General features: G+C 32.2%; 1 protein-coding gene across 3 annotated transcripts; it reads right to left on the bottom strand.

Moving 5' to 3' along the window:
- Positions 1 to 1,698: 1,698 nt before the first annotated feature.
- On the bottom strand, positions 1,699 to 24,334 carry LOC139093343 (uncharacterized). 3 transcript variants are annotated; one of them, XM_070644036.1, is made up of 7 exons: positions 18,779 to 19,046; positions 4,595 to 5,555; positions 4,326 to 4,450; positions 3,939 to 4,220; positions 3,265 to 3,478; positions 3,045 to 3,177; positions 1,699 to 2,945 (listed from the first exon to the last, which is right to left on the bottom strand). In XM_070644036.1, the coding sequence occupies exons 1-7, from the start codon at positions 18,806 to 18,808 to the stop codon at positions 2,849 to 2,851; spliced, it is 1,842 nt and encodes a 613-aa protein (XP_070500137.1). In that variant the 5' UTR covers positions 18,809 to 19,046; the 3' UTR covers positions 1,699 to 2,848. The 3 variants fall into 3 exon arrangements, with proteins under 3 accessions (XP_070500137.1, XP_070500140.1, XP_070500141.1); XM_070644039.1 differs by lacking the exon at positions 18,779 to 19,046 and adding an exon at positions 24,189 to 24,334 and having other exon boundaries at positions 1,700 to 2,945; XM_070644040.1 differs by having other exon boundaries at positions 1,705 to 2,293.
- Positions 24,335 to 24,566: the final 232 nt, after the last annotated feature.

Raw genomic sequence — 24,566 nt, 5'->3', positions numbered from 1 at the left:
ATGAAATGGCGCCAAAATATTCTAATTTCATTTCTCCTTCTGCCTCTTAACATCATCTCTTCAATGCTCATAAATATGTGACATTTAAGAAAAATTAGATTTTATGAGCATTCTTCATTCATTTTTTATGCCTCGATGAAAGTCTTTTTCTTGAGGATTTTTTATGGGAATTCAAAGAATAGTCGTAAAATTGAAATTTATGGAGCAAAAAAATAGTGGAAATTCAACAATGATTTTATGCTTAATTGTTATCTAAATAGACATAAAAATTTATAAGCTACGGTAATTTTTTGTTAATCGAGTCGTTTCATTTCGATTAGGTTTAGTTTAGGTATTCTTTTTTGGAAGATTACTGTTGATATTGTTGGATGGTTTGGGAATGATTACTGGCTATTTGAAGAGTTGGTGGAGATAATTGAGAGGAGGGGATAGGCAGATGTGACTTTGAAATATAGAGGTCAATGTTGTAATGCAATCAATCAATTAAGATCAATTGTGATTCATGGCCTTCCTTAGTTTCGGCATGAAGCTGGCTCTATCTCTGGCTACCGCTTGTCAAGTACATAACTCTCTCTATCGACAGCATCTATTCCATGAACTAATTGAATAAATAGTGCTAAAAGTCAAGTTACGAATGAAGTTTTGTATAGGTCAATTGACAAAATGTTTTTCATCTTCGGAAGTCATGAGTTCGATTCTTATAAGAAAATATAAATAGTTCATTGCTCACTGAATTATTTGTTTTTTTTTTTTGGTTTATACCGTTTTTAAAACCTAAAATCTTTTTTTGCTAGACGCTACAATGAACCAACTCCCCAAAAATTAATTAAATTAAAAATAATAAACACATTTCACATAAATAACAAAACAACTTCAAAAACTCATTTAAATCCCATCCATTATTTCATATATTTCAATTCAAAACTCTCATATCTCATAAATCCATTAGAACCCCAGTGAAAGTTGTTCCTCAAGCATCATCATCGAAAGAGAATCACAGCCATCACTACATATCATACTTTTATTTTATTTCCAGAACATCATCACGAATCCAATGCACTAATCGCTCCCTATTAAGTTATTTATTATTTTAAAACTCATAATGTATCGATTATGTTGATGAAATGCAGAGAGACATTAGCGACTTAAACGGAAAATAGAAATTATAGACTGAAACAAAGAAAGTAATTAAGCACTAGAATAAGAATGAATCTTGGCGACATTGTTTGACATTTTTATTTTACATTCTCTCTGTTACACAATCCATTAAATGACAATAAAACTATTTTTTTGTTGTTTGTTTCTCTTAAGCCTATAAGGAATATAAAAAAAGAACGTTAGACATTGAATCATCGCTGTGGAATTTCGTCTATTCACATAACGACTTTTTCTGGTTTTTTCTTTCTTTTTTTCTGGATTTATTTGATGAATTTTGGAAGGAAAAATGAGGATTTAAAGCATTTTTGAGTGGAAAAAGGATTATAATTGAATTTGAACTTTAAATTAAGGTTTTAGCCAAAATCAGTTTATTATTATGATTGCAGATTTGTTACAATAAAAAAATAATCAGTTTGGTTTGAAGTTCGAATCTCATCAAACTTTGATTTCGTTTTATGATTTCTATTATTTTTTTAATTTTTTTTTATTCAAAAATGCGTCAAATTCATCATTATTCAACCTTAAACTATAAAATTTTTAAACTTTTTTCTCCTTTTTAAGCCAGAAAAAAATTCAAATAAATTGAAAAAAAAAATTCTAAAAAATCGAATTTTGCTGTTGGAAATAAAAGAAAAGAGCTTAATCCTGATTTATAATACATTTAAAATGAAAAAATACTGTCGTTAATACTCAATATACACTCATGTATGCATACTTATTATTATTATAACTAAATATACACAATACACTGGGGAGGTAAAATTGGAATGGATAAATTTTCATTTCTTCTTTTTGGCACAATTGCATTCATTGACATTACTATATTTACATGATTTGGCACTTAAGTTTCACAATTTTTTTTTCTTCCTTACTCATTTTCTTATTGACTTCTTAAAGTAAATTGTTATAATTAATTTTAGTTAATTTATTTTAATATGCCAATTGGTGATGGAGAAGTTGAATTGCTAAAAAGGAAACCTTATTTTTTTTGCGGATATTTTTTTTTTATACATTTATGAGGTAAATGAGTTCATTAAAGCTGTCAATTTGAGTCCCTTTTGCAATCTACTTCTGGTTCTATTATGCTTTCTATTGGGAGTGATGAATTTCTGATGTGATTAGATTTTGATAATTACTGAAAATTGGAAGAGAAAGTTTTTTTTGTTAATTTCCTACATTAATTTTTTGTTATTTCTGCGATATGTTGGCGGTAGAATTCTGTGTGGGGTAGATAACCTTATTTGGTTGCAATTTAGTTCAAGTAGCAATTTTAAAGTTTTAATTGGCATTCTGTCAAGATTTAATCAATATTTACAGTTTACTTTGATTAAAATCAAATTAATGGTGAAGGTTCGATTCCCACCATGAACTTTTCAACTTCAATTTATTTTATCCTGATAATTTTTTTTTTGAATGTTAAACTATTAGTAACTAACAAGCCCTAACTTAATATCCACAAAAATGATTCCTAACCTCTAAAATTTCTAAATTATTTTTCCTAATAAATCAATCAAAATTCGTTGTCCATCATATAATGACGTCAACTACCAAACAATTAAACAGAGCCTATGCCTAATCCATCAAAATCTAACCACCTGTCACTTCCCATATTAGATCACATCACCAATGACATTACAAAAAAATAATATAATTTTCAACAAAATAATTAATCATCACTTTAATTAAGGTTCTAATTCGCCCGTTCGGCAACCGATGCATGAATGACACTTTGACTCGTCGGAATGTCAGCATGACGATTATTATCAATAGCAATCGATGACGATATTCTACAAAATGTCATCAAAATAATAAGATTTTCATATATATTTTTTACGTTATCAACTTGAATTACGATGAGTGAATCATAAATATACACAGAGACTTACGGCGCATGACGCAAATGTGTCGATGATTGTGAGACATTAATATAATGTTCATGGGCAGGTAAAGGTTGGGCTACGTGCATTTCATGATGAGGCATTTGAATTTGCGATGGCATCATCGGTGGTAAAATTTTTTCTAATATTTGATCATGTCCACAAAAAAGGAATAAAGAAATAAAGAATTAATTCACGACATCAATTAAATAGAAGCTTAACGCCTTACCCATCGGCTTCATTGGTGTTTGTGCTTTCGGCTTACGCTTTCTCGTCTGTATTCCATCCTTCTTCATTGTCAATGGACGATGCACATTATGTAGCTTATAATAAAGTCCACAAGCATTACACACGGGCTCACCCTGACTATTTCGGCGCCACAATGTTGTTGTTGTCGTATTACAATTATTACAACTTAGACCGCTTCTTCTGTTTCCCGCAGCCTGCGGTATTATTGTAAAAGACAAAAGGAGGAGAAAATAAGAATAAAAGAATGTTAGATATCAATCTACATTTTAAATCAATTAAACATTTCTTCAATACGAAACGGAGGATGAGGAAAGAGAAGTGAATCGAGTGAGAATTAAGAATTTTTTTTTGTGGAAGTATGAAAAAGTTTGGAGTTTTTGATGAGCATTTTGCTAACATTTTGCAACTAATTCAAATGAAAAGTTGATAATTTTACTGAAAGTTTAGGTTCGAATCTTACAAATTATTCACAAATAAATATCATGAATTTTGTATTACTGCACCATAATTTTCAACTTTTTTGCAGAATTAGAACTCTGTTCCATTACAGCACACCCAAAAAAATCCCAGACATCCAGCCAAACTAAACCTCCAAACTCCTCATCCCATAATAACAAGCACAAAACAAAATAATATAAAAAAATTGATAATTACAGCTGACGGCGCTTTAGCTTTCGGAATTCGATTCGGTGGTCGTTGAACATTGTTCTGCTTATTATACAATGCACATCGATTGCACAAATTATGTCCCGTGGCCAGATCACGTCGCCATAATGGCGTATCAGAGCTCGCACAATTAACACACTCTCGTACATCATTTGGTATGATTGTTGGATCATAAGACTCAGCGATTGCCGCACTAATCGGCCATTGATGGTGACCATTTGCAAGGTAATCGGATTGCGGATTTTCCACTATTATTGTGCCACCGAAGCCCTTTAATTTATTCCATTTGGAGATGAAAAGAGAGAGAGAAATGTGACATTACATTAATCATGTATTTATGATAAAGAACCTTTGTGCCTGCTAAATGATACTCACTGGATTATAATCTATAGCTCCCGGCCATCCGTATTGCCCATCAGATTTATAATATACTTGAGGCGGTGACGTTTGCATTGAATTATTCTCATAAACTTGTGTATAATGTGTTGGTTGATGTTTTGCTGGAAATGGAATTAAATGCCATTTTGAGAAATGAGTTATTGGTGCTATTAGGGATGGTTAAGAGGCTATTAAGTTATGGAATGGAATGAACAGTAGCTTGAGTTGAGTTTAATGGGAATTTTTTTGTTCCTAGAAATACTCACTTTTGTACAGCACAGGACTATTAGGATGATAAATATAAGGTCCATCTTTTGCAGTTGTTGTAGGTAAATAAGTAAAGCTGTTGCTATTAGCAGGTTGATAACTTTCAGATGTCAAATAGTAGGAACTCTGTGATGATGCGACCGGCTCCAAATTCGTGTAGTGTGCCTTTGGCTCATTTTGATGTTCGGAGGAAATTGTACTTTGTTCACCTGATTGTTGTGCATGTGTTGGAGCTCCATGTTCAGCTTCATAAATTTGAAGCTCTTGAGGTGGAGGCGGTGGATGTTGGGATGGTTCTGACTTAAGAGCCACTTCTCGTTGATGCTGTAGGTGTGGATTGTGTGTTGGAATTCCGTGGTAGGCAAATCGATGATACCGCTCGGGTGCTTCATATCGGATTGTTGGATTTGTTATGTATCTTGTCTGTTCCTCACCATTATTTTTTAATTCAACATAAACTGTTTGCGGTTCAGCACTAACAACATTAATTGTCGGTCCTGATATGCCTGGATGTTCCTTCTCAATTAAAATATCACGTTTTGTTAAAATTCCTGTCGTTTGAAGATTTTCTGGCTGATTAATTGTAATAATTCCAGTTGACGATGGCTCATATGTATAGACATTCTGATCATCACCGGATGCCGTGATTTGATATTGTTCGTATTGCTCTGGCACTTCATGTGATTGTGTCACTGATATCTCACGTATATGTCCCTGAGTTGTGATCATTCGTTGTCTTGTTGCAATCACCGTCGTTGTTGGTAAATTTTGTGGACTTGATACGATTGTCTCTTGTACGGATGATGGTGGATCATGTGATGACACAATTGGAATTATACTCACAGGATCTTTGGCTATTTTCTCAACTTTCACTGCCTCATTTCCTTCCGTAACGATAACACGCTCAACGGTTACACTCTCGACCTTTTGTTCAACAATTTCAGGCTGTTGTGTGTCCATCTGAAGATGTAAAAATAGACTATTCATGAAAATATACTTAAAGACAAATGAAGAATTAAGCATGAATGAATTTCTCAAATGTGTCACAGTTTCAATATTGACACGACTTTAAAGCAGTTTTTTTATTATTTCTTAAACGAAAAAATTGTAAACGTAGAGCATTTCCCATTGTTTGCTTTCTTGTGTTTCCTAATATTTCACGGCAATAATAATATGAGCGCACGGCCGATGAATGAGAGAGAAAAGGAAGGGAAGAGACGGAGGAATAAGTATGTAAATGATCTAAATTTAGTTCAAATTTGAAATTTAACGGATTTTTTTGGATTTGAAATTTAACGGATTTTTGAGGTTTGATATGAAATTTTTTGAAATTTTCTCCACTTCGAAAAGTTTTTCTGGATTTTTTCCTTCAATTCCTTGCTTTAATGTCTAGAAACAAGTTAGTCTTACTCAAAAAAGTGGCACAGACTCAATGCAATCCATAAGTCCATCAAAATGACCAAAACTCAGCCCATATTCTCTAAAATCAGTGCTAAAAATCACTTTTAGCGCTTTATATGTCAACAAACGACGTCAATTGAGAGGTGATTTCCATATTCTCTCTAACTAATGTATGAACTAATTGTGCAAATTCTCTAGAGAAGGTGCGCTTTTTCAGTGAAATACTTAGTTTGACGGCATGCGACCATAATTAACCATGACAAGCTCATAAAGTTTATTTTTGTTTTTGAAAATGTAAATAAAAAAAAAATTATGTACAAGTGAGAGAAATAAACGTAACATAATTTGTTTTAACATTGCTGTTTCCAGTTAAAGACATGGGCAATAAAAAAACGCAGGAAATGGAAATGTTTGCACGGGAAATATCACCTAGATTCTCGTGAACGATATTTTAATATGTACATTTATGTAAGAAATTTCTTCTTCTAGCTTTATAGCTTCAAGACGAGAATGAAATCGAAAGTCATTGACTACGATAATTATGCTGGTGATTTTGACATGTGCTTACCATACCAAAAGAACAATTAAAAATTCATAAATAAAAATTTTTTATCTCATTACAGAAACAAAACAAGAAACACAAAACCACACGACACGATAAGGCGATAGGCTGCAGGAAGTTTGCATTTGTATTATTATCATCAAGTAGCTACCCCCAAGATAACCGAAAATAATTATTATTTTCAGATAACTATACACATATACCAATTCGTACATTATGTCAATCAAAAACGTCTGCCCTGGGGCAATATGATAAGTTTTTGAATTTTTAAGCACTGCTGTTTCTGTCCATACACAACAATAACATTAGCATTATGCATGTAAATGAATGAGATTAACTATCTCAACAGATTATTGTTTCGCACGACTTTTATTTCTGTTATTTGGTTGTGGTAGGCTGGATGGATTTATTTAGTCACATTGTCTTATTTGAGGATAAGTAGAAGCTCAAATAGATAAGAGATACAGATATTGATAATTATTTCGAAAACAAATTTACTTTTTTTTTTTGGTTGAATAGGAAGCTCTTGTGGTTGATAAGGAGGGAATATACTTGATGGATAAGTATTTATTGAGGAAGCTTGAGTCAAGTTTGAGTGCATTTTTGGAGATTTAAAAAGGATTGCTGATGTAATTTTGATGCAGAGAACTTTTATTGCTTAATTCTTAATGGTAAATGCTTTTTGAAGTTTCGAGGGGTGTCAAACTATAGATTTTTAATTCAGAATGGTGTATCAATGGATATAACACTCTTAGAAATGACATTTGATGATATTTGAACTTCAAATAATGAGTATGGTAACTTATAGAGCTTTTTTATGCTTCAAGGGGTGTCAAACTACAGATTTTAATTCTAGAATTGTGTGCCATTGGCTATAGCACTCTTTGGAATGAGATTTGTTAGGATTTGATCTTCGAACAATGAGTCTATTTTAGGTTTCAGAATTCCCGTTCCCGAGAAACAATGCATGGCCTTAGAATATTCCCGGGTAATTTTTACTCAAAATTTTGAAATTTTCAGATAAAACTTGAATAAATATACAATGAATAATGCTCGTTTTAAATTATTAATTAAAAGACATTTTTTATTCTAAAAATTGAAAATTTTAAATATTTTCGGGAACGGGGTATTCAACTACACCAAAAATGACCAAAATTTACCATTTTCAACCATGCAGTGCTAAACATCAATCTATCTCATGTCCTCAGGTAACTCTAATGTCTTCAATTGAAGACTCAACGTAATTTTAAACAATTCGGGGTGTGCAACTACTCTTAAATGTCCAAAATCGTCATGTAATACTGAACTTCAATATATCTCATGTCCTATAGGAGCTGCAATGTCATCTAGAGAAGACCCAACGCAGTTTTTAAAATTTCGGGGTGTGCAACTACATCAAAAAATTAAAAATCAGCCTAAAATTCTTGAATTCATAGACTTCATCCGTCACTCACTGCCAACCTTCAATCTATCCCAAATCCCCAGACATAAAATTGATATTTTTGCAAAACAACACATGTATAAATTATCATAGATTACAATATTATTAATGTCTGATTAATCTCATTCAACAATAAATTTTATCATAAAATATTTTTTTACATATGTCATGCTGACAATAAACACTCGATGATAGTGTCTTCCGATTTCATAACACTTTCATAATACGCGTAAACATAAAGTTATCTATATAAAAATACTTAAATATTTGCAAAGAATAAACGGCAGATAAGAGAAGGAATGAAGAAATTTTTTTCTATCCGGTGGTCTTTTTTGACACTTGTTACTGCACAGACAATAGATATCAAGCCATATCAGTTGATGAACTTTTATGTCAGATGAGATGAATGACATAATTAGAGTCTAATCATCGTTTGCCTCATGCTCAATGTTCTTAGATTACGCGTAGCTTTTTTGAGCTATTTCCATTTTTATGTGCAAGTGTCTCTATATCCATTATCAACAAACATGTCTACCAGGTGACTCTAATCTATTTATCTGTCTGGTACATGCTGAAGACAATTTTTTTGTGTATTTTTTTTTCGGTTTATAGACTCACGTTTTTCTCTTTTATTTCTTGTTGAGCTGCGCCGCTCTTATCTGTTCTTCTCTCTTTTTCATTCTAAGTTCTGTTTTATGAACATCCCTTTCATGCTCTCATGGACTTATCAGAATCATGAAATTCATAAAAAAAAACTGTCTTTTATCTTAATTGATTTTAGACACAATCCAATCCTTAGTGAGCGCATTTTTTAAGGAAAATTTCATCCACGAATGAGACTAAATAGCTATAAAAATTCAGAATTAAATAATTAATTATCGTACGCGTATAAACAATTTTTTCGGCATCTTTTAAGGAACGAAAGCAAAAAATCAATCGCGAGTCACAGATTATACCCAAAAGATTTATTATTTTATGAATGCTTGAATGATATGCTTGAATAAATGAAGATTTATGTTGGTGAGATTGGAAGCATTAATCATTTTTTTAAGCAAATTTGTACAAATTTATAGAGTCTAATGTGGGGTGTAGCAGTCAATTTAGCTGTAAGTGCTAATTTTTCATAGAATCTTGTCGGCAAATTTCATATAAATACTGAGGAAAAACAGTCATATAAGGTTGAGGGATTTATTTGCGTTTGCTTAAGTGTTTGCTTAGTTTGGTGTTTGCTTAATGTGAGTATTTTGAAACTTTTAGCTTGGCCTGGAACTACAGAAATTACATAGAGTGTCTATATGGACTCAAGCGACCTTTAGCTATTCAACGAAAAAGGGTAAGCCAAACCTCAACAGTTTGAAGTTGAATCAGAATCGCTCCTTTGATGAAATGACTGAATAGTTTCTATAAAGGAAGGTTGTATGGGCTGTGAGCCGCGTTTCTACTTCAAATGATCCAAAAAAAATGACATTAGACAAATTCCTCTGTAAAGTCTCGAACCCATGACCGCAGGGTTGGATTTTGCAATAATTAGATACCAAAGTACTAAACCACTACGCCACCGAGTCACTTCGACTCACCCAACATGGATAACAAATAGGGTTTCTAAATGAGCTCTGGGACTCCGTGTGGCTTCCAAATGACTGCCTAGTGAAGCCTTGTGGGGGTAGTGCCTTGCACGGGTAGTGAGCGATCATATAAAACGTCCATCACTTAGGAATGAAATTGGGTCTTTGACTTTAAGACGCAATAAATATAAGAAACTTAAATTTAAGATTCGAACCTTTACCAGCTAAAATTTGCAACTTTCAGTTTGCAAGCAACTCCTCATTAGTCTATCAAGCGACTCTAACTACAATTCTTTCCCTAGCTATAAGTATTACACATATGATTCCAGTTCTAATTATATAACATTGCTGATTACACAATAAAATAACTGAAATTAAAAAGTAGCACATATAAAACCTCATTTAATCTACATTATATTTGGTGATGATGTCATATCTTCATCCCGGAATGAAAACCGCATTAGAAGGGAATTTTGGCATGCGCTGTGCATAATTAAACGTGATTCATGTTAAAAAATTGATAACAATTTTAGCAGCATTTAAAAAATTTCTATTTTAGTGCCAATAACTCCAAAATAATTAACTTTAAAAAATCTAATTTTTTCCATTCAAACTTCTCATTTCCTTTCTTATCTCGAACTGCAAACAAAAGCCAAGAAGAAACAAACGAGTATCCAGTTTGTTAATTTTCAAGTTCTTGAATGAACGAAAGCCATAAAGTAAAGTAAAAAAAGATTTTTTTTCAGTCGTTCGTTCCTTTCATAAAAAGAGCATTCTTTGTTCACTGCATGTTGCTTATTATTTTCATTATTGCTGTACTGATAGAAGTTTTTTAAACTTATACACAAAGAATGTAGCTGTCAAAAAATTATATTGTGCAATTGCCCTTTCCTCGACAACCCTGGCGCCAATCTATGCTCTCTGCTTGAATTGTGAATTGAGGTATTGAGTAAGCTCCTTGGGGAGATATTGTTAGAAAATATTTCTTGAATGGAAGTGGATTTATGGTTGGTTGTTACGGTAGAGTTAGTGATGGAATTGTATTTTAGAAGTTTTGGATACTTCTGAGGGCTTTTATAATAATTTAATTGGTATGATCTACTTTAAACTGACTGCTTGCCGTATAGCTAGTGTATAAACAATAGTTGCCTGTCATAACTGAGCAATCATGATAAACAGCCGTATTAGAGGATTTATGATGGCATAACTACCATTTCAACAATCAGATTTCCGTGGCTTATTTATAAATTCAACAGAGCTTCATAACGTCATGGGTTCAATTTCCATCAATCTAATCAATCCTAGCATATTGACTTTATCAAGTTCAACGACACCTAACCTCAATTATTCTAAAGTAATAGACTTTAAAATGATTCCACCAGAGTTGACATGCAGGTTTCAATAGATAGCAAAAGTCCACCGTATGACGGCTTCCACACGTGACCACTTCCGCAGGTTGTCACCTTACACAAATGGCTCCCTTCTCCAGGTTGCTGTGAACTGATAAACAGCTTAACCCGGCTATTGTGATCCAAGCGATACACAGTAAAAAGAGGAATATATTAGGAGCCCAAATGGCTCCCAATAGTGTCTTACGTTCCACTTACTTCGCTGGTCGTACAGATCAGTTGTGATCCATGACCTTCTACAGGAGTCGCCTGAATCTGGCTCTATCGCTGGCTTCCACGAGGGTACCACGTCCCACGAGGTATAACCTCAAAATTACCAATCCAATTATATCTCCCCCATCAAACTCCCTGACAAAATAATCCCAAGCGCACCAATATTATATTATATAGAAAATAAAGAAGAAAACAAAGTCAATTCCATTCTATCCCTCCAGTACGTGAGGCAAAGCAATTAAGCAGAAAAAAAAATACTAAAGCACCATAAATTATGTATAAAAAATTTATTATGTATTTCTCGTCTATAGCCATACATATTATATATTTTATTTATAAAAAAATTTCTTATCACTAATGTCAATTTTTTTTTTTTTTCGGTGGTGATTATAGCCGAGCAGTAGAGTAGAAAGAGAGAGAGAAAAAAAATATTAATTTTAACCAGCTTTAGTGTGTGCCTTATCGGAATAAAATAGCATTACATGGTCTTTGTGAGCCTGAAAGATTCTTGACTCTGTTCATTGCATGGTTATTATTAATTTTAAGAGGCATAAAATTGTGAAAATATTTTCCGCAATTAAAGGAAGCTTTAAGGTTCATAAAGATTTAGATTTTGGGATATGATTGAGTTTTGGGAATGTTGGAAGTTTATGGCAAGGGAAGTTTATGACGATGTCTGGTCACTTAGTATTGTTTAGTATAGTCTACTATATTTTCTAATTTCTACTGCTTTACTTAGTATACTATACTTAGTATACTATACTTAGTATACTTTATTTAGTATACTATATTTAGTATACTTTACTTAGTATGCTATACTTATACTATACTTAGTAATGCTATACTTAATATACTCTATACTTGGTATACTATATTTGGTATAATATTCGTAGTATACTACATTTAGTAGACTATATGTTACTATACTATACTTAGCATACTTTACTACACTTAGCAGTATAGTATAGCATACTAAACTAAGTATGGTACATAATAGTAAAGTATGGTACAGTTAAAGTCAAATATACTAAGAAAATATTTCAAAACTGTAAGAAATGCCTCTATACAATATATTGACTCCCAAACTGATTCCTATCTCCTCCCTTTCAAGTGGAACTGACTTAAAAAATCAAATCTCATAAAATACAGAAGCATAAATTCTTCTACATCCTGTCGATCAATTTTATAGCTATTTTCTCAAATAAAAATCACCAAAATCCTCTAGCAATAATGACCTGACTCACTTAGCTCACCTAGCATGACCACCCAATAGTCCAGTACCCAAAGTGAAAATTTCACGGCAATTTTTTGGATCTCCATTCAAAAAAAAATAATATTTAAGGACCATTATAATTTATTGCAAAACGTAAACTAGACTCATTCACGAAAAAAAGGAACTGCTCGACGCTACACGACCACCCTCTAAATACATAAAAAAAATGTGACCCTCAACATTTGAGGATAGGAAAAAAAAAGGAAAATAAAACAAAAATATATGTGACATTTTGGGCACAAACACTAAATATCCTACCCAGTTTGTCGCATAAATCGCACTTAATTTATTACCATCCCATGTCTACATACTTGAAACTAAAAAAAAAAAAATATTTTTTTCAGGTAAAATGAAAATGTTGTGCAATTTTACGACGGCAATAAGGCAATGAATGGATGAGGAAGAATGAAATTTTTTTTATGTTCGTTTCTGTTTTACAAATTAAATTATTTTTTATATGCTGAACGAAGTATGTACGGCATTAAAATATTTACTTTGCATTATATGCCACTAATTTGTAAGTTTCTAGTATCTCAACCATCACTACATGAGATTCATAGCCATAAATCACAATCATATCATAAAAAAGTTATTTTTTCGTGCCTTTATTTGGAAATGGAACTAAAAAATGGGAATTGTGGGCTGAAAAGTGTTTAAAATCACATAAAAATGGACGAAATTATGCTAAATAATTCTTTGGAATCGGAATGTCTTGGCTGCTTAATTTTGTTGTTAATTACTTAATTTAAGCATTTTAACATGCGATTAATGATCTTGTTTTTAAAAACGATCGAAAACATTTTATTAATTGGGTCAAGATTTATTGCAAATCTAGGCAAAATAACTTAGAATAAATTGCTCTAATTTGTTTTGAATTAACTTCAAAGACGATCAACTGTCATAAATTACAGAATATAATGATGATTATGGGATTTTGGGGATGGCTATATGGTTAATATATAGCATTTTATACAGCATTAATGATCTTGTTTTGATGTATTTATATATGTCAAAAACATTGAATAGAGAAATAACTCAGTAAATTTAAGTTTGTTTTGATGCCACTTTCTCTAACAAGCCCCAATAGCTCAGTAGTAGGAGCATGAGATATGATAATCGAAGATTTGTGGGTTCGAATCCCACTCAGTGGTAGGAGCATTAGATTGGATATCTAAGAACGTGGGTTCAAGTCCCACTCCGGACTTTATTGAGGAAAGTCGAATAGCTTGGGTTCGAGTCCCACTCCTGGCTATGTTGTGGTCTATTGTACTTATATCTCTAAAACCTTTAAATTAGTTAGGTTTCGAACACTGAGACCAATGGGAGTCTACCATGGGATCCAATCCGACTCGAAGGCAGCTTAAGGCAGTCCAGCAAAGAAATTGATCAACCCAGAGTGTGGCCGTCTCAAATTCGACATTAGATTTTCGAACAATTCGAACTCAACTTATTTTAAAATAAAAATTTTCGTTACGTAGAAAAGTAAAAGTAACGGTCAAAAATTATTTAAATATTAACGACAAAATATATTTTTTGAGAAAAATTAACGGTCGTTTTTGAGAAAGCCACACTCTGGATTAACCTTAGATGAAACTCTAGTCAGCCACATCCTAATAAGCATAGTCGAGTCCAGAAATTCATAAAAACAAAAAATTATACATTCACAATATTCACGTGGTACTAATGACCATAAATTAATATTTTGAGAAAAACTTATGGAACTGAAGAGTTTGAGTTAAAAGATTTTTTCAGACGATCAGCTTAAGAAGATAATCAAAGTTATTTATTTTTAGATTTTCATAAATATTTATATTAATTAAATTGAAAATTCATTTAACAGACGTTGAACTCGAAAAGAGGGGTTAGATTGATGTGGTGGATATTGGATGGGATTTATCTACTTTTTGAGTAAGATTAGAGAAAATTTGATGATTTTGAGGTTAGAAACTTTGAAATTTTGATTATTATTTTGTTGGTATTTGCGTTTATGTTGCTAAATTTATAGGTTATGTTGATAAATTTTGAGGTTATGTTGCTAAATTTTGAGATTATGTTGCTAATTTTTGAGGTTATGTTGCTAATTTTTGAGGTTATGTTGCTAAATTTTGAAGTTATGTTGCCAAGTTTTGAGGTTATGTTGCCAAATTTTGAGGTTATGTTGCCAATTATTGAGGTTATGATGCAAAATTTTGAGGTTATATACCCGAATCCAACTCCAAAATTGAAATTTGCTGAAGCAAAAATCAGAATAAATCAACATAACCTCCAAACTGCTCTAAACAGACAAAAAACAAGCTCACATTCCACAAAAGAATTCCCAGAATTTCCATTTTAATTAATAAGCCTCACGTATAGCATCGCTTATTTATCAATACTGTCTCATTGATTAATATTTATTCAGCTCTAATTATTTCATTCAAAGTAAATAGCCAATCCAAATATTAGCATTTTATTTTTTCCTTCTGCCATGCCGCTCGCTTCCACATATACATATTTTGAGTATTTTCCCATCCGATACGGCAGATGACTCATATGTCAATGAATTATTATTATATTTCTTTATCTAATCATAATTGTTAATAATCAGCTAGAGATACAGGTGAGAAGAAATTGTTGCAAGTTTAACTGAAAAACGTGTTGGCAATGATATGAATTAGATTAGATCTTTGTGAGTACAGAAGACTCGTGAGATTAGTTTTTTGGTGGTGTGTTTATAGTTTCTGATTATTTTTGGAGGAATTGGCGGAAAACAAGAAAAAAAAGTATGTAACAGCTAGGACTGGGAAAGAAGGGAGTGGATAAGGGTAGTCTGCTGATTGATCACTCATTCCACTTCTGGATATGCTTGTAATTGACTAGATTGATCCAAATTTAGCAGATAATACTAAGTAAGCTTTGGTATTCTTTCAATTTACATCAGTGATGGACAGCCTGGGTGCTGCGGAACACTAGTGTATGCCGTATGTGGTTTCGGTCGAGGTGTGCCCGTGTGCAGTTGATTTACATACTCTGAATCACCAAATACACAAGATATCGTACAAATATAGAACTAAGGCTTGCAAACTAAGGTAATTGGCAAAGATTCTAGTCAATGTCCATCAATACTACTCAATGTCTATCACTTCCAATCAATATTCATCAATAATTCATTCCAAACTCTCAAATTCTCTCATCATTCACTAACTGAGCCTCAAAAATATTCAAATTAAATTCCCAGACACAACAATAACAAAATTCCAGCATCAAAAGTCATCAAAAATACTTCAAAGACTCCCGGAAATAGTGAAGCTTGATCAAAGAGTCATCACATTCGAATTAAAATCAGTCTCAACACTTTACTCGTTTTTTTGGAATCGACAACACATAAAATAGTCATCTATGAATTCTTCACACAAGCCGGTACGGGGCGCCTCTAACTTAACAGTCTGTTCTTTTTATGACGACATGATCGAGGATATATGCGTAAAAAAGGACGCATTCGTAATGCATTTATTTTATGGAATCAATTAGTCGCTTCCATTTAATTTATTGACATAATTATGTGTTTATAGCCTCGCTTACTTCTTGACTCACACGGAAAATTTATATCCAAATGACATAAGAATGTCCATATTCAATTAACGGAAAGAATGTTTCGGATCCATAGAAAATCGATTTCATTCACAAAAAAAAAAAAGAGGAACGATGAGGAGATATGAACGGACACAGAAAAAAAACATATATGAGGCAATAAGAACAAAAGATCTATACCGAGCCTCGAAATGGAATGGAAGAAAGACGAAGAGCAGACAATTTAAGAGATAAGGCACATTATATTGAATGAGAAAATGATGACATGTTGGCACGCGTGAAATGTTAATGCCTCTTTTCTTCATTCCTATATATATATGTGTGTATTTTGGATATATCCCTAAAAAGTGAATTCTTCTTCTGTTCCTACATGCAACTTTGTATGTTGACTTAGATGATAGTTCACGTGACTCGTCTGTTCTAGGATGTTTTAGGGGGTTATAGGGAATGTTGAATTTGAATTCCAAAAATCCGTTAAAATTTAAATTTCCAAAAATCCGTTAAAATTTGAATTTCAAAAATCCGTTAAAATTTGAATTTCAAAAGTCCGTTATAATTTCAATATTAAAAGTTCGTTAAAATTTAAATTTAAAAAATTTATCAGATTTGAATATAAAAAGTTCGTTACAACTCCAGAAATCAGTCAAAATTTGAATCTCAAAAGTCCGTTAAAATTCATTTTTGAAAATCTCAAAATATTCAAATTGAAAAAGTCCGTTAAAGTTCAAATTTCAAAAGATCGTTAATTTTAGTAAAAAGCTTTAAAGTAAGTTACGCAGCGGATATTGCTGAATCTATTCCCCACAATCTCCCCGTCACATTGAGCCTCAATTTCTAGTAATTCAACAAATTTCAAACGCGATAATATTTTTTTTTTTTTGAAAATTTATATCCATACACAAGTAATGATGAAGACAGTAAATCTACAGGGAAGGCTCTTCTCAGATTTCAATCAGCGATAACAAGAAAAAGAAAACGATATCGTTCCACCTAATATAATTAATTAATTTTACTATGTTATGCTCATTCATTTGCGACATGGATAATCAAAGAGAAGCGAAATCTTGTCTCAGATCGCTTATCGCATTATGGTGCTGAGATATAATTTAGTTGTTTTTCGAGCTTCTGGTCATTTGCTGATCATCGAATGTAAATTTTTTTAAGGTTCTTTTCTTTTTCGTTTGGTTTTTACGATGTCGATCGTGTAACACACATCATTTCTTTAAAATTAATGAGAGGAAATGAAGCGTAAAAGTTCTGCAATTTTTTTTATGTATCTTCGGATGTCTTTTAAGGTTTGAGGAATTTTTGGCAATTTAAAATCAAGTTGAAGTCATTAATTTGGATATTAATTTGATTTGTTTCGTTTGAGATTGAAATACGGTAAATAGTGACGTATCCGAATAGACAAACACCATTTTCTTAATTATTGTGGCTATTGAGCATGCTCACATAAAAGGCTCTTCAGTGTCATGTCGTCAACGCATGGCAAATTGCGTTGCTACTATAATGACACGGCTGTTAAATGCATGACATATGACTGCCATGATATGCCGCTCAGGTCAATTAAACTGATTAGGTAAGCACGTGTTAATATCCATTTCTAGTTGACTAGGTTACAGACAAGGACACAAGAATCCAATGATAAGTCTTTTGTTACAACCTAAACTCCACATAGAAACATGGCTACAATGTTAGTAAGTATAAGCATTTCTGGCAGATAATGAGGTTTTCCAGCTTTACCAGACTCTTTAACAATCCTAAAGCTCCAGTTTACAGTGAGATTCGAACTTCTTCTTTAACAAAATTTGTCCCTCTAGCCCACTAAAGTGAGTAAAGATTCGAAAAAGCGACTAGGTGAAAACTTAATTTTTTGAGATTCGAACTCATGATCACTATTTTGGTGTGTAGCAGAAGTTAATTACCAAATCACAAAAGCGCAACGCATTGAGCCACTTCAGCTAATATTAGTGACATAATCCAACCAGCAATTATATCATACAGCTTAATCTGTAGTTGAATTCATTTCAAATTGATTGAAATTCACTAAATTTCTTATAATAATTAAGGTTAAATTTCAAAATTTTTGAAAGCATTGTCTGTCTAAAATGATGTAAGTGATGGGCAACCTTTTATTTTTTGTGGCACATCTTGGTAGAAAGCCTCGACCAAAAAAATGCACACGGCATATGATTCATTGGATTTCCAGAAAAAATTAGGCTACACACTAGTGTGCATTAAGCGACTCTAGTGACATTAGCGTACCGCGACTCACAAATTACTCATCACAAGTTGAAATTCATCAAAAAACATCCTCAAAAATACGCCGACATCTCCAATAATCATGCTAAACACACAATAATTTTACACACTAATTTTCCAATCATGTATTTATCATCCACGCCATTCCCTCCATTCAAAGCAGTTCCATTAGCAATCGATTAAAAAATTAAAGCACTTTTTTAACAAACAATTATTGAGAATTTTTACGATACGATCTCTAATAAAAATTTGAAAATCTCATTTGTGATGATTATAATAAAAAAAAAAAGAAATATTTATCGATCCTCAAGAGATGAAATCCAGGCACAAGAAATAAAAGCAATTTTCATTTTTAATGTCGTTTGAATAAATTTAAATAATTTTTTTTTCAACTTTTTTTTTTGTGCTGTGTATGTCTGCCAAAAAGCTTTTAGCGATTTCTTTAGATTTATTCCGCAAAAAAAAAAAATAAGAAAAAAATTTGTACCTTTATTGATTCTGATTTTGCATTCACCATTTCTTTCTGTTCTTTTGATCTTTTTAGACGACGAACAAAAAAAAACACACTTTTAAATTCTTTATGTCTTCTTATTCTTATTGTTCCTTTACTTTACTTTACGTATATCCAACATAAAAATATTTTTTAATAAATTTTATTTATTTATCACTTTTTATATTCCCTTTTTTTTCGTTCGATATTCACTTCCCTTATAATTTTTTTTATGTCACAAACACGGAGCACCTCTCTTTTCCAATCACAAAATTTCAAATGACTTGAATTAATTTTTTTCTGGTGTTCTTTATTTGTTGAACATTTTTTTTTTATATTTCATATTTTCATTTCACATAAGTGTTTGGCGTATGAAATATAACCTGGCGTTGATGATGATTTTGTAGATAGCAATTTTTTTTTATTTTTTTTTTTTCGTAGTGAAAAAGGCGAAATTATACACACTTGTATGTAATGAAGCATATAGGTATATGTGGGTTAATGATAACGTTTCTGGGGACTTTAAAGGTGGAATTTTATCATGAAATCTGTAAAATATTTGATTGAACTCAATTTAGTTTGAATTTTAAGAATTTGAACTTTCAAAAAAAATTGTGAAATTCAAAATTTCAAGATTTTTGAAAATTCAAATTTTTGAAAACCGTTAATATTTTAATTCAAGTTTTTTACGAAATTCTATCAAAAGGAGTAAAGGAGTTTGATTCCTAAACCTTAAACCCTCCTCTTTCTCCTTAATGAGTAAGTCTCGAAAACCGATAAAATTTAAATTTTTATGAAATCTTTAAAAGTTGAATTTTAAAAATTCAAATTTTTCAAAGTCATTAAATTTCAAATTTTTCGAAAATAAAAATTCAAATTTTTCAAAATTGTTGATCATTCAAAATTTTTAGTTCGAAAGTCGTTAATGTTCAAATTTTTAAAGTATGTTAAAATTTCAAATTTTCGAAAAACTTTAAAAATTCAATATTGTTAAAATTTAAATTTTTCAAATTAAATTTACAAATTATCTTAAACTTCGAATTTTAAAAAATTGATAAAATCATATAAATTGACACCTAAGCTGTCAATTTATTCGTAAGACGTTCACTTATTACGTAACGCTTTTGGGGAAGGGGAGTTAAGATTTTGATACAGAGGGGGTATTCTTCGCGTCACGCAACGGCTTAAAAAACGAATAATTGATCTAGATCCTTGCCGGGGTTACTTTGACATGGTGCTAAATTCGGTTTTGTTCCAGCACCATACCAAAGTTACGCCTGTCTGGTACTGGATTCTGAATCATACCCGCGTAAAACAGATAGATATGTTACAGGTTATATTCGAGTATCATATTGGAAGCTTTCTACCTCATAAGAAGCAAGTCAACCCAAAATGTCCAAAATTCTCATTAAAACCATCTAAAATCCCCCACATTTTCCATTCAAACACCCAATTCACATCACAGAAAGTGCTCACAAAAAAAAAAATCAGTCTTCAATGTATGTTCATGCCTTCAATTCATCCACAATACACTTACAAACGCACTCAAAACAATTATTATATTACAAATCAACAAAAGTATTGTTATCTTATCAGGTGGAATATGAGTGAACGGCAACAGACAAAAAAAAGAGCTGTACAACAAAGTGCTCTAGTAGAGTAAGGTATGATTGTTGATGTTGATGTGATATACAAGGCGAAAAAATTAATGTATATATAAAGTCGTCTCACGAGTAATAAAGAAATGTACATGACTTGTTGATATATTTCTTAATATTTTTTTCCAAGCACTGTGCCTTATTTTTGGAGCTTGAAGCTCAAAACCCCAAAAAAAATAAAATTCAAGTGGCTTTTTGAGCTATTTCTTCTTGGAAAAGAGTTTGACAAAAAAAATAAAAATTATTTTGAGACTGTCGGGAAACAAGTCAAGTACAATTTAATCTTAGTCCATGAACATAAAGTTGTCAAGACATTATTGCCGAAAAAAAAATACACTGGCGTCACTTTTTCTTCTTTACCATTCCTTTATCTATGAAATTTTACAATAGTAGACTTAAGAAAGCTTAATTGGGTGTAGTTGATTCTTTTAAGGGAATGGGAATTTTTTTATAGCACTGACTGACTGCAAACACAAGTTGGTTAATTAAAAAAAAATTATAATCCAACTATAGCAGAAGGAAAAGGGGATTAAGTAGGGTTTATAAAGTCAATCCGTTAATACTCTTGGAATTTTTAGAGAATTTTCTCAATTAAGACGTAAACAAATTAAGTCAGCAGGTGCTGTTGGTGGCAGAATGTTTTAATTTGAATTTGATGAGTTCTCGATTAGTCACACAATGTAGTCGTATGGGGTTGATGCTAATTTGCTGCATTAACTGCAAGACATGAGGATGCTCTGATGACTACTTCATGGCTAATTTTAGGGGTTCTTTAGCATTTCCTTAGTTTATAGATGTGTTATGACCATTAGAACAATATCCTAAGCACCACAACATAATCACTAAGACACCACTCCGTCGCTGTATTGATGACATAACCTCAAAATGACACAAAGTTTACCCCTGAGGCACCATGGTGGGTGATTGACCCCGAAACTGTAATTTATCTACCATGTTTAAGATTCGAACTTGAGATTTGAACTTTAGTCTATTGGAACTTAGGATTCGAACTCTTCATTATCTTAGTCTTCCTCATTGCTGGTTCAGGCTTGAACCGATAGCATTACTCTAACCCACTTCAGATCGAACAACATGCATAAAACCTTAATAAGGTATAGATTCTCGATTAAAATAAACAGCAAGAACCTTTGGCAATTGACAGGTGGAAGCCGACGATAGAAACAGAATTAGACAACATCTGAGAGAGGCCACAGTTGATCTGTATGGCCATCGAAGTAAGTAAGTAAGTAAGAACCAATGAGCTCTCAAAAGCAACTCTATATTCAACTATATAAGCAATACTTTCAATGGCTAATAATGGCTAATAACTTCCAAAATACTAATTAAAACAAAGGAAGCGCGCCAAAAAATATAAAACCAAAACAAAAGGTTATCTGCCAGTCGACGGCATTCTTATGTTTTATTTTTTTGTGTCATATCTAATCGAATATAGCACGTTATTGTTGATGATATTAATATATATAAAGCAATCAGATAAATAGTCATTATCATTTGCAGGAGGTAAAAAAAAGAGTAGCTTGATATGCACAGCAGCGTATCACTTGTAATCATATCAAAAAGCTGATATCCTATCAGATTATCATGAAAATTTCTTATAAATAAGGCAACTGAGATATAAAAATTGTAAGGAAGTGTTCAGAGAATATTCAAAGTGCCATCAGACATCGCAGCGATAGCTAGCACAAACTCGATTCCATCATAAAAAAGATTTTATTTCATTATGAAATATTTTTAATACATTTTTCCCGTAGGTAGAAAAATTGGAAGTAGAAGAAGGAAAAACAAACAGAGAAGAAAAATAGCTTGCTTATCTTATCAGTTGAATTAAACTCTGAAGGTTATTTATTTGCTCAACAGAAAATGAACCTCTCGAGCGAGCTCTTTTTTTTCGTCTCTCAATGGTTGTTCTTCTTTTTTTTAGTGTCGTTGTCTTCATAACTAATAAATGTATGAAATGGAATACTTTTGAAATGTTTATTGGAGTTTTTGTGGAATTAAAACGCATTTCTGTGTAGAACAGAGAATCCCAAAGATCCCCACAGATCTTCAAGATCCCCAGGATAACAGGCAAAGAGAATGCTTTCATGATTCAGAAAGACCTCGGTATCTAAAATCACAATATTGATAAACTACCAAGGTACCTAGGTCTAGAATAACCAAAGCTGTAGAATGGCGTAAGAGGTCCTCGTGGCTGAATTTTAGTTTGACTAGTAAGGGTTCATACCAGACGTCAAATTATTGGACTTGTTCTGTGACTAAAAATTGTGAACTAACCAAGCTAGAACTTGAAGTGAACTCAATTCAGAGTTGGGATTAAGGTTCCCCGAAGTCTTGATCTCGACAAATTCTTGATACTTCCCGGGTAAACTCGGTCTCGGCATCGAGAACCCTTAGTTGGCAAGACTCCATTGAGTAGGCGCTCTTATGTCTGAGTCGACTCGGTTTCGACTCTAATTTCGTATGATCAATTTTCAGTGTACTTTGTCATTCAAAATCTTAGTTATCTTGGGAAAATACTTTTAGTGGGGGATCAGAACCACTCCTTTGATGACGCTTTTGTTAGCTTATTGTCTTTAAACTACAAAGGAAGCGTATGAGACACGTTTTCACTGCATATGCTTCGAAGAAGGACAAGTGATAATGTGTCTCCTGCCAAGTCTCGAACCCATGACCACTTGGTCGATATTACAATAATTAGGTACCGAAGTACGAAACCATTTCACCACCAAGCCACCTCGACTCTCCTGAGTTAACTTGGAATTCTGACTAAAAAGTGACTTTTAATGACTAAACTACAAGTTTATCCTAAAATTGTGGATCCTAGATATGATCAAATGTGCAATTCGGCATACTAGGGTCATTCTCCCTTCTCTTTCTCCCCTAAATATACCTCTGAGAAGGTTCCCTGAAGTACTATTCAAGTCATATTAAGTACAAGTAATCTTCAGTTTTATTCAAGAATCTAGCCCAAAATGAACCTTCCATCAATCACGCATTACCTAACACAAAGTTAGCATTATTTCAGTACTGCCACATTCATAAGAAAAATCAGGTAAGCCACCTCATTTGTCGCGACTTCATTGATTGATCATTTCACAATAATAAAAATAAAAAAAAAGTCCACACATACATAATATCACGTAGCTGAGTGTTATAATATATATACATGCCATAAAAAACACTCGAAACAGAAGTCATAAAATGACTTTATATGAAATTAATATTAAAAAAATGCTGTATATAATCGATATGTGCCAACTTAAGCTCACATTAATCCACCTGGTTAAAGACAATTAGTGACGCATATCTGAGTCTTCATAAAGATTTTAAGCCTCATTTACGATAAAATAAAAATGATGAAAAAAAAATAGCAAACATAGAAAAAAAATTACAAAATGGCGTAACTGGCTCAATTGAGGGTGAAAAACAATATCAACAAGCTGCACACGTTACCCATATATAAAGTATACACACTCGTTGACTGTATGTGGATGGGTTATATTTGTTTTATGACTTCAATCGCCTGATGGCAAAATTGTTCCATATTTTTTGTTTCACACATTTTTGTTGTGCCTCGCTTTATTTATTGATTCTAATCACTTTAAGAGCTTTTTGTGGCATTAATTTATTGCCCTTGCGAGACCAAAAAAAAAATTTCTCTATTGCGCAAATAAACTGCTGTACACACATTAATCCCCCTTCATAATTTAAAGGCTGTAAGTTATTACCCATCAATAAAACTTCCACAGACCGGAGATGACATGCTGAATTTGTTTTTTGATAATTTTCAGGTTCGATTCTCAAAAATTGTGAAAGATTAATTAGAAAGTTAATTCACACACGAGGACTGGCGTCTCCATCGCGACAAATTTAAACTAGCAATGATTACTGCTATTGTTGGCCTGAAACGTTTGCGATATATTTAAAAAAATAATATCTCTCAGATAGTGAAATTCATAATGATAAGTTAAGATAATAACATTGATTTGATTTTTTTTTTTTTTTGTTGTTTCACAAAAGAGCGACAACTGCAAATATATATATGATTTTTGAAACTTGTTCCGTCTATCTACTAACTGATAACTTCTATGATAGCTGAATTTGTT

The sequence above is a fragment of the Chironomus tepperi genome, unplaced genomic scaffold (genome assembly GCF_022539635.2).
Source record: "Chironomus tepperi strain 1889 unplaced genomic scaffold, CSIRO-AGI_Ctep_v1 contig_335, whole genome shotgun sequence".
Lineage (NCBI taxonomy): Eukaryota > Metazoa > Arthropoda > Insecta > Diptera > Chironomidae > Chironomus > Chironomus tepperi.
Note: the sequence above shows the minus strand (reverse complement) of the source record. Positions and strands in the feature narration are given on the sequence as shown.